This window comes from Terrapene carolina, unplaced genomic scaffold, assembly GCF_002925995.2.
Source record: "Terrapene carolina triunguis isolate 2854851 unplaced genomic scaffold, T_m_triunguis-2.0 Scaffold66, whole genome shotgun sequence".
In the NCBI taxonomy this organism is placed as follows: Eukaryota; Metazoa; Chordata; order Testudines; family Emydidae; genus Terrapene; species Terrapene triunguis.
In genome coordinates this window covers 91,736,960-91,748,717 of record NW_020664417.1, presented here as the reverse complement: position 1 = coordinate 91,748,717, position 11,758 = coordinate 91,736,960, and the positions used below count along the sequence as shown (strand labels likewise).

General features: G+C 45.1%; 2 gene segments (V, D, J or C); both read left to right on the top strand.

Moving 5' to 3' along the window:
• Positions 1-2,369: 2,369 nt before the first annotated feature.
• On the top strand, positions 2,370-3,047 carry LOC115271159. The segment is given in 2 exon segments: positions 2,370-2,418; positions 2,623-3,047. Coding segments are annotated over 2 exon segments (474 nt in total).
• A 3,312-nt stretch (positions 3,048-6,359) lies between these two features.
• On the top strand, positions 6,360-7,170 carry LOC113406028. The segment is given in 2 exon segments: positions 6,360-6,408; positions 6,803-7,170. Coding segments are annotated over 2 exon segments (417 nt in total).
• The last annotated feature ends 4,588 nt before the right edge of the window (positions 7,171-11,758 follow it).

The following is an 11,758-nucleotide window of genomic DNA, read 5'->3' as shown; positions in this document are numbered from 1 at the left end:
AATGTCACCAGACAAGATTACTAATGAGATGCAGATATGTAATATTAACCTTACATCTTCTTTTTATTTTATTTAGAGTCATAGATTTTGAAGACCGGAAGAGACCATCATGATCATCTCATCCAATCTCCTGCATAACACCGGCTGTAGAACCCACCCAATAAATCCTGCATCAAGCCCAGAACTTCTGTTTGAGCAATAGCATATTAGCGAGAAAGGTCTCCAGTCTTGATTTAAGAGGGCAGATTTATTTGTACACCAAGGCCGACCAACCAGCCAGTTTCCATCACCAGAGCAGCCAAAGTCTACTGGTAAATCTGGACACTGATTTGTAACTGATTTATCGTTTTAGGGGGTTGTTAGTGAGACTGGCACTATATGAAAGGGGGCCAGGGAGAGTCCAGTCCCTGAGTCTGGACTCGAACGATTTCACGGCTGCAAACCAGCTTTAACAACAGTACAGCAGAACCCCATTTATCCAACCCTCCCTTAACTGGCTCTCCACATTTACCAGACAACCAGGACTCCAGTGCCAGAAATGGTCAATCTCTCCTGTGTCCACTAAATGGTGCTGCAGCATCGCCCTTTTCCATTGTCCACTTTATCTGGATTTCTGATTATCCAATCTGGCCCTAGTCCCAATTAGATCAGATAGACCAGGGTCTGCTGTGCTTGCAAGGTTCCCCAGTGCACTCATTCAGTGTGCACTGAAGGTGAACTGCTTGGGGACTTGGTTCTGTATGATGGTCTTGACTCAAAGCATGAAACTGTCCTGGGTGGCCGAGGTTCCCCAAGTAACAAATGGGGAACTGAGACACAGAGAGATTAAGTGACTTGTCCCAGGTCACACACGACTACTATAGCAGAGCCAGGAACTGAACTCAGATCTCTTCAACACCAGTCTACTTACTTAACAACAAGCCCATCCTTCCTCAATAAGGGCCCAGGTGCTATCTATACACTATACAGGTCTCCTGATGTAGGATGAGATAATACCTCAGGGCTACAGTGATCACAGAGAATACAAATGCTGAATCGATCTACACTCTGGCTATGGTGTAAATATCGCCGGGCCAGGCCGTACTGCCATAGTTTGAAAGGCCTCATCTTTAAAAACTAGCTCCACAACATCACAGCTTGAAACATGTGACTGGGGGCTAAACAAGGACACAGATATGAGAAGGCCAAGAAGCATCAGGCTGTTTAGCACTGCACTCCTTGGGGAGCGCTACAACATCCACCTGGGCACTCCGCTCCTGAACTAAATTCTGTGGAAAACTCTGCCATTGCCCAGCAGGTGGCAGTATTATGTCACAACATTGCAGAGCCAGAGATGTCAGGCCGAACAGGCCAGCTGGACTCTGAAGGATTCACTGATGCAATCTGATTCAAGAGGAAGGAGAATAAATGAGTGACTGGGCTTCCCTGAGCACAGTATTTAAAAAACATCTATAAGGCCAGACTAGCAGCCTTTTATCTCCACAGCTGAGTGCTTATTCGCATGAGCAGTCAGCAGGAGTTCTATGGGGTAATGCCAACAATACGATGCTTGGCGTATACAGGTATACACATGCATACAAATGCCATAAACAGCCTCTGCCGTGAAGTTTTTACAGCCTCCCTTCAAACCAAAAGACACATCAGGAGCATCAGTGTGACCAATGTTCTTTAAGGTCTGCAATAAGAGGGACTGCCAGGTACTCAAAATCTCTCCCCTCTCTAGTTTCTGCCCAAATCTCCTTGTCACACAAAATGGACACAGGGCGAGGTTCAGAAACACGCTTCAGTGCCTAGGGCTGCGTATGCGGACCAGGAACACAGTGTGAGCCCAGCTATGACATGCAGTAGTGTCACTGTTACCAGGGTTCCTTTCCAGCGCTATGGATCGTGTTATTTAGTTTGCTGTATTTTGCTGGCTTAGTGTGAAAGGAAAGCGGTTACTTGCCACGGGTAATTGAAGGGCATCCAACCCAGTTATCTCCTGCAGAAGGAAATACTGGGTAATTCAATTATATTTCCATGGGGCAGGAGAAAAACTGAACTAGAAAAAGAAAACAGGCTGAGCTCTTCAAACTGGTGTTAAAAACCTTCTAGAAAATGAGTGAATGGTTTAGCTACTCGTATCTAGCTGCAGCACATATGGTGTCCTCTGCACCATCTTGCTACTCCAGTCTTTAAACCAGACACACGAATACAAGACAGTTCAGAATCCTGCCCCCACCACTCACATGAAGTGAATTTACATGGCTCGTTCCTTTTGCAAATTCACACATGAGCGACACTCCCCTCCTGCCTGCTGAGCTCGTATAAATGGAGCTGTTTGCACTGCACAGTGCCCTGGTTAGCATTGGCCGCTGAGAACTGTCACAATGATCTCCCACACTCAGCTTCTCTGGATACTAGTTTTTTGGATTCAGGGTAAGAAAAAACAATAGGCCCAGCTTTAATGAACAATAACATCAGTGACAATGTAAATATAATCTATTCATTATTGTAACAGATAATACGATATTTTATTTAATGCTGTTTCATAAGATAGCGGGTTAAAAATGTGTTGCAAAATAAAGCTATAACTCTTTGATCAGTGCATTACAAATTCTTCCATTTCCTTTTTACTTCTAGATTCCATCGGGCAGAAAGTGCTGACTCAGACGCCAGAATCTCTATCGGTCTCTCCAGGAGACACAGTCACTATCAAATGCAGAGCCAGTGAAAGTGTTAGCACCTACCTAGCTTGGTACCAGCAGAAATCAGGACAAGCTCCTAAGGTCCTTATCTATGGTGCTACCACCCTGCAATCAGGCGTCCCAGCCCGGTTCAGCGGCAGTGGGTCTGGAACCGATTTCACTCTCACAATCAGCAGGGTTGAAGCTGAAGATGCTGGAGATTATTACTGTCAACAAGGCTACATCCCTATCACAGTGATACAGACCAATACAAAAACCTCCCTGTTCCAGCACTGTGCACTCAGCGTTTCTCACAGGTGCCTGTGGACAGTCAGCTTCACTGATTTCATAACAAATAAGGAACAACAGGAAGTTATTTAATTAACTCGCTGCCACAACAACACAACAAAGTCCTCCCACTGTCATTTTTACTCTCGATGCACAGAGCTCAGGGAAAACCTAACTCTAAATGGCTCTGTTAAGTAAAGCTTGTTGAGACAGGCCGAGCGGTTCTTTTAAAAGTACAACTGCAAAAGGGAGGAATGAGAAAAGCCGTGCTTGTGCAGCAGCTATGAGGCCTTGATCCATGACTGGGGCCCCTAAGCATTACAGCAGTACAAATAACAATGATAGTAATTTATAAATATGGGCCTTCTTAGGCACAAAATAAATGTTCCACAGAGCTCAGCATGTTGGAAGGTCTGTTGAAATTCTGGCCATACCTGTCTCAATAGAAGCAGCTACGTAGCCCATATATAGATGCCTAAATGGGAACTCAGCTCTTTAGAAAAACCTGCATCTTAGAGCCTGATCCTAGGCCCAGTGAAGTTAACAGGAATATTCCCATTTAGTTCTATGGGCATTGGATTGGACCCCTTTCAGGCTCATCTGCAAGCCACAGTCTTCTAGGGTTCACTCAGCAGCAAGTGGCTGGTTAGTTACTGGAGAGGCAGGTAACAGATGAACAGCTGGGAAAGGGTGTAAATAAAACAGCCCACAAGGAGGGAACAAGATGAATCAGGTGTTACAAGGCGGGCATCAAAAAGAAGTGGAGCCTTCTCATAAATTTCCATCATTCTCTTACGTACCCTGGACCACCACAAGGTCTGGCCAGGAGGAAGAAGTGTAAGATAGTGACCATATTGTCCATGCCACAGCTATCCAAGGAACGGGCAGGTGCCTCCTCCTACCCATCCACCTCAGACAGATGCTGGAATAGTTACTGGGAAGTAGCCAAATATCAGGATCTGGCAGCTAAATTGCAGCACAGCCCTAGTTCAAACAGAACTAATCACAGACACAACGTCAATGGGGCGTCCACAACAGCCACTGAATTGTAATCCATGGTAAATCGCGGATCTCCAAAGATCATCAAAGTGCTCTAATTCACAGTGAATACACAAGTGTTCCACAGAGTCTCTAATCAGTTAGGACACCTACTAATTAACTGTCAGCTAATGAGAATTCATGTTCAGGGCTTTGGAGCGGAGCCCGGAGCTGGAGTGCAGAGCAGCTCCAGAGCAGTGGAGCTGCATGTTTTTGCCTGGAGCTGGAGCGGAGCCGGAGCACAGCTCCAAAGCCCTGTTCATGTTCATTGACAATCTTAACTGAGAGTCTCTACAGCTATATGAATTATGGGCTTGAGCCAAAGCCCACTGGAGTCAGAGAAAAGTCTCCCATAGACTTCAATGAGCTTTGAGATCAGGCCCTTAAGGTTTTAGCTCCAGCATTCTTTCACAGCTGGTGTGTAGGCAGGGGAATGAATGAGCAACCTTAATTTGAAGTCATTTTTTGTTTGTCCAGGACATGAAATAGTGTATCTAGAAATATACACATGGAAACACTCATCAGAAAAGTCCCATCCATATAAATCCTTTTGAAACTCAGATCAAAGCAGTGATGATGGCGGCTGCATTAGGTCAGTGTTCATTTTCTCATCTGTTCCAGAAATTATTAGGGCTTCTTTTCATGAGTGATGGACTACAGCAGTGCCCTCATGAAAGAAACCAGACTGGAGTCTACTGACATACCCTGCCAGCCTGGTTGCCAGCAGTATCAATGTATAGTGGAAGATATCAAGCGGAAGCAGCAGCTTTGCAAAGACACAAACCACTGTCTAAACCCCCTCACTTGGCATAGTTTGTCAAGTAAAGGAGGTATAAATGTTGCCTGCCTGGATCATGGATTGTGGGGGAACATTTGTGGGAGCCTTTATACGTGTTGCCAGCACATCACTTTATAGTAATGCGCATTAAGCTGCAACCAGAGTGAAATATCGCAGCAAACAATTCCCTAGTGAAATACTGCTGGCAAACCGTCCTCTACCTGCTGGACGGCATGATGTCACACAGGTTCCCTCTCACTGTGGCTGGATTGTCCCTTCCAAGGGTTCTCTGTGGGGCTGGAACGGGGCGCTGTGTACATCCTCTGGCCCTTACTACTCCCTCCACCTGCCCAGTCTCCACCACCTCCTCCCATGCAGATTCCAGGTGCAGGCAGTGCCCTTCACAGAGTGCAGAGGAAATGGAGGAAGGTAGCATGGATGTAGCTGGAACAACTCTGTGCACAATCATGGGGAGATCTATGCATGGAGAGGAACCTGAGTGCACAGATCTCAGGGGTACGATCAAGGTTGTTAACACTAAACCACCCAGTCAAAGATGAATGTTTCTAGACTCCAGATATGGAGTACATTATTCACACGAGCTTTGCATATTCACACACAAACACTCACTCACTCACTGGGCTACGGAGGTCTTTTAAATGCATCAGCTGGGACTATGTGGGTAACTGATCACTGTGCCCACTCCAGAGCTGCCAAGACGATCTCTCCGACTCAGTTTCTCTGGGCACTTGTTTTTTGTTGCAGTCCAAGTAAGAAATAAAAGATAACTCAGGCTTTCAGGCAACGTAGCATCAGGAAGAAAAACATTTAAAAGATGGACAATGTAATATCACAGTATTTTATGAATTACATCACAATACTTTCTTAATCAAAAAGTGACTGTAAACACAGTCCTAAGCTTTAAATAATTGTAACAACATGTCGCGTCTGTAGGGCATTTCTTTCTAAATCTAGACTCCTACAGAGACACTGTGATGTCGCAGACCCCAGAATCCTTGACAGAGTCTCCAAGTGACAACAATGACTATTAGTTCCAGTGCTAGCAGTAATATGGCTTGATACCAACAGACAGCAGGACAAGCTCCTAAACTCCTTATCTACAATTTTAGCTCGAGAATTCTTTCACAGCGCAGGCGCAGGGCAGCACCACAGCGCCCCCTACAGAGGATGCAGCCCTGGCTGTATTAAATAGGACATGTTCTTCAATCTCCATACACATGTACCACATACAATACTCTGCGCAGCACGATCAAACTCGTGGAGCTGAACATCCCCCAGTGACATTAGATGGCAGCACAGACACGTATCAAGCTCACCCTGAACACACTGCAGACTCTGGAATTCTGAGTATGGGCAGTACTTCGTCATAAGTGACGTCAAGAAAAACAACAGAACATCTGAAATGATGCAAACAAATCAGTTCTCCATTTTTAGGGCCTGAGGAGAGACGCTTTGCATATTCACATCTGCCTGAGATTTCCCTGCTGCTCTGAGCAGTTATATATGGAGTCCCTTTTTACAGTCTTTAGGGTTTATTGATCAGCACCGGGCAGTCCAGACGTAGCAAGATGATCTCACAGGTTCAGCTCATCTGGCTGCTAGTCCTCTGGATCCAGGGTAAGATTCCATTTGAGATAACACTGGTCTGGTGGGATAATGGGAGATTGAGCCCTGGAAACATCTCTCACACATACATGAATACACACAATTACGGTGACCAGATGTCCTGACTTTATACGGACAGTCCCCATATTTGGGGATTTTTCTTATATAGGTGCCCATTACTCCCCACACTCTGTCCCCATTTTTCATACTTGCTATCTGGTCACCCTACACACAATATATTGCTCAAGCTCAAATTTACTGCATTCTCTGATTTTTAAATCCATTCCTTTTTCATAATCTTTTAGTTAATTGAGAGAAAAGGATAAACCATGATACAAAACTAAAGTGAAAACATGAATGTTCTGACTCATGCATTATGTTAATTTAAATTTTCCTTTCAATTCAGACTCCAGTGGGCAGATGGTGATGACTCAGACTCCAGAATCCCTGGCAGTGTCTCCAGGCGACAGAGTCACCATCAACTGCAAAGCCAGTTCCAACACTAACAACTACGTAGCCTGGTACCAACAGAAAGCAGGACAAGCGCCTAAGCTTCTTATCTATGCTGCTCTCTCCCGTTACACTGGGGTCCCAGACCGATTCAGTGGCAGTGGCTCTGGCTCTGGCACTGATTACACTCTCACTATTAGCAGTGTAGAAGCTGAAGACGCTGGAGATTACTATTGTCAGTACACTTATAGCTCCCCTCTCACAGCGATACAGACCCGTACAAAAACCTCCCTGCCCTGTGTGGTTTCAGTTTCTCTCCTGTAACAGATGCTTCCTCAAGAGAATAACAGTTTGAACATAACCTCAGTGTTATGCAGTGTCCTGCTGCAATGGGGTGCAGAGTCTATGCACTACAGATAGGGCCTGAACCAATGGAGTCAGTGAGAGACCTTCCACTATACTGGATCACGCCTGTTGTAAGGAGGGTTGAAACCTGCTTCATTCAGCTGGATACCACTGCAAAAACTGCTGAGATTAAAGAGGGAGGCTGCCCCTGCAATATCCTGGCTGCTAATAGCCCAGATACACTCCCCGTCATTTTTACCACATGAATACTTTGAGCATCATTGGTCACCTAGTGATGAATGAGGGATGCCAACCAACGGGACAGGCCACGATCATGTGGTTCCCCGGGAATAGGGAATACAAACAGCAGAAGGGCAGCAGAGCCTTGAAAGGCTGGAGTCGCTAACCAGACAAAAAATTCTCACCAATGAAATGTCAATATCTGCTAACAGATCCCACACCCCAGTGTCTGCGGTGCCACAATTACCTCCTATTCTCAGAAACGAGGAATGCCGGCCATAACTACAGAATGGGGACCGTATCCTGCAGAGCAGTGACTCTGAAAGGGATTTAGGAGTCAGAGTGGAGAAGTAACTCAACAGGAGCTCTCAGTGCGATGCTGTGGCAAAAAGGGCTACTGTGATCCTTGGATGTGTACTCAGGAGATTAGTGTGTACGAGTAGGGGGGGATTTTTCCTCTGTATGCAGCACCGGCAAGACCGACACTGGAATACTGTGTCCAGTTCTGGTATCCATATTTTTAAATTGATGTGGAAACATTGGAGCGAGTGCAGAAAAGAGCCACAAAAATTGTGAGAGAGCTGGGGGAAAATGCCTTACAGTGAGAATCTTACAGAGCTCCAGCTGCTTAGCTTATCAAAAAGACGACTGAGAGGTGGCATGGTTACACTGTACATGGAACGGCCAGGAGAGAAAATGCCATGTACTAAAAGACTCATTTAACCTACTGAGAAAGGCAAACGAGAACCACTGGCTGAATCCTGAGCCCAGACTAGTTCCAATTAGAGATCAGACACAAAATGTGAACAGTGGGAATAGTCCACTGTTGGAACAATCTGCCGAGGGCAGTGATGGATTCTCCATCTCTTCCTGTCTCCACATCGAAACTGGATGCATTCCTGGAAGACATGCTCTAGCCAAACACAAGTTATTGGGCTCAATACGGGGACAACTGGGTGAAATTTAGTGGTATGTGCTACCCAAGAGGTCAGACGAGATAATCTCATGTTCCTTTCTGGCCTTAAACTGTATGACTGTATGGATCCAAAAAGAAATATGGTTTGTCCCAGGTACCTCATTGAGGAAACTGCTCAGAAATGCTGATTTTTAAGTGTTCTCCTCTGTCTCTGTTCTCTCTAACTTGTGTCTACCTCAGTATTTGGGGCTACAGGAAGCCTTGTCCTTCTCTGCAGGGACTTTGATCTGCGGGAAGCCTTTCCATGGGCAAGGAAGATTCACGCACTAGGCGAAACTTCCACCTTGCGCCCCACCTCCCCCCGCACCGCAGCAGCTCCCACCCCCAGCCCAGGGAGCCGTGTGGCAGCTCTGACCCAGGGGTTCCCCTGGGCTGCCGGCGGCGCGCTGACCCAGGGGAAGCCCTGGGCTGCCGGCGGCAGCTCAGACTCCCTCTCCCTCCCAGCGCAGCGGCCGCTGTTAAAAAAAAAATTGGGGGCACCGCTTTTTGGTGCCCCCAAACCTTGGCGCCCTAGGCAACCGCCTAGTTAGCCTAAATGGTAGCACCAGCCCTGTCCATGGGGCTGCCACAAATCTTATCCAGTCTGTTTGGGGCTGTGACTGGCTTTTCCTCCCTCCCCCCACCCCCCCCATGGATCTGAAATAAACTGCATATGAAGTAAAAATCAAACTGGGCAGCTTCTTTCCATTCTAACTGGCAGTGTTTTAGTGTTCTCCTGTCATACAAGGAGACTATAATAATCCTTCAAACACCTAGTCTGCACCTCCCTTCCTCCCATCCTCTCCATATAGAGCAATCAGAACACAGCGCGTTTCAAAACATCCTTTTTTCTTTAATAGCTATGCACCATGCACCCAATTTGCAGGAAATACAAACCCAAGGAGCTACAGCTTGGAATGTGTAAGGAACCACGGTCTATCCTGGGACCAAATCCATCATTGGCGTAACTGCACTGGTTTCAAGGGATTTACACCTGGGACAAATTTCACCCATGTTTTTAAAAATGTTATTTTTACTCAGCTTTGTTGCCGGCATTCCCTTAGAAACGCAGATCTGAAATCCAGCTTCAAACATCATTTATTTGTTGCCTATTTCACAATGTGATCCACGGTTTGGGGAAAACATTTTATAGAAAAATATCAGAAATAGAAAAGATCCAATATTGTTATTATTTAAATTCCAGTCGCACCCGGATACCCCAAACAGGACCAGGGCCCCATTGTGTTCAGCGTCCTACAAACAGATAGTGGCAGGCAGTCAAATAGACAATGAGTGGAAGGGGCAGCAGAGGTACAGAGAAGGGAAGAGACTTGCCCAAGGTCACACACCCAGTCAGTAGCAGGATTGGAATCGAGGTCTCCTGAATCCCAGTCCTATGCACTAACCATTGGACCACACCACTGTGTCCCATTCCCTTGTCTCCTGCTAGCCAAGGATTATTCTCTCCCGTGTTCTTTGGCATGTGTTATTTTAAATGACTCACATAGACCTCACCCGAGCAGAGATTTCCTCATATATTTATCCTAAACATCTTTTCTTCATTTTCCATCTCTTTGCCTTTTTAATGAATACTCAAGAATTCCCAGCTAGTCCTTGAACATTAACAGTGGGCTGGTTTTGCACAGGAGTCAGATCTTCAGCATTTTAAATATTTCATATTTATTTGATATTTAAATATTTTCATATTTAGTTTACAGTTGTAACAAAACTTACAGCTAATAAAGCTGAACTGCTCCTCTCTGCCAGCAGGTGGTGTCACAAATGTATAAAACCTGAAATAGCTCTATACAAACACTAAACATACGGAAACAGCTGACATTATTTCTGTGTAATTAGCATTTTGACTGTTAACCTAGTGACTACATACACTCCAATGATGGAAACAAATTAGCTCTCAGCCCAGAACTTGTGACATGAGGTCTCAGTGCGGATTTTTTGCATGGTTCCACTTGAGGTAGATTTCCCTGCTGTTCAGAGCAGGTAAATTATTTTGTTTAATTTGTTACGTTTCATTAACAATATTACTCAGCTCAGACACACTAAGATGATCTCAGAGGCTCAACCCATCTGGTTATTAGTTTTGGATCCAAGGTAAGAGTCAACCCAATAGAGCCTGGCTTAAAGAGGCAATTAGAGATCCCCATCTAGAAATGTCACTATATCGATTAAGCATGGTCTCATTTCAGTGACACGCCTGGTTTATTCTTTATTTTCACGTTAGGATCTTTGTGTTAATTTATAGTGAATCAAGAAAACAGCAGAAACACTGTTCAAATCTACAAGAGTGTATAATGCCTCTGTGCAGAAATGTTATCGACAAATCTTTGTCAGTATTTCCCTTTCTATTCAGATTCCAGGGCTGACTCAGTAACCAAAGTCCTTTCAGTGTTTCCAAGAGAAAGCATCACTATGCTCTGCAAAGCCAACTCCCATGTTCTCCATCCCATTGCCTGGTGCCAGCAGAAATCAGGACAAACTCCCAAACTTCTTATCTACCCTGCTTCCATCAAACACGAGGATTCTCCAGACCAGATCAGTGGAACTGGGGACAGATATACTGATCACATACACAATCCACGGGGTAGAAGTAGATGATGCTGGACATTAAAGTTACCAACAATGTGCAAGGCCACCTTGCGCAGTGCCGCAGGCCAGTACAATAGTCTTCCTGTTCAGTTTCTTTCATGTTCATGTAATTAACACACAACTACTGTACAATGTTATACGGGTACCTACTATACAATGCAAGGCTGTGCTAGATGGACAAATTCCCAGCACCTTACAGATCACATGTACCCAGGGAAGTTCTACCTCTAATTCCCACATTAGAATGATTAGCAATTTGTGTGAGTGAGAGAAGGAGAAAGCCCTGTCCGGTGTCCTTCCCATCTGCTTATGCAGAATCCTGTGCAATTCGCTGTGCAAACTGTGAGCAGCTTTTCTGAACCATCCCCAAATACCTAAGGATTTAATAATTTGACAGCAAGTAAAAAGGAAGAGGAAAGAGACGGAATTAGATTTCAGGCCAGAGTGCTTTGAAAATGACCTTTGTAAGGGGTAACTGTTTGGCTCGGTGAATCTCGAGAATTGAGTCCAACAGAAGCAATCAACATCTGCTGTGAGATTGGTTGATAGAGAAAGCAGATTTTCTGAGCTCGAATCCCAAATTTCCGCAAGGGCCAGTTTAAACGCTTATCTACAAACAGTGCCACTCACTGAAAATTTTTGAGACAACTCCAAAATAAAAACAGACTTGTTGGACACCACAAGAGTTTAAATGTAAAAAGATTTGATCACTGTGTTTTATAGATTCATAGACTCTAGGACTGGAAGGGACCTCGAGAGGTCATC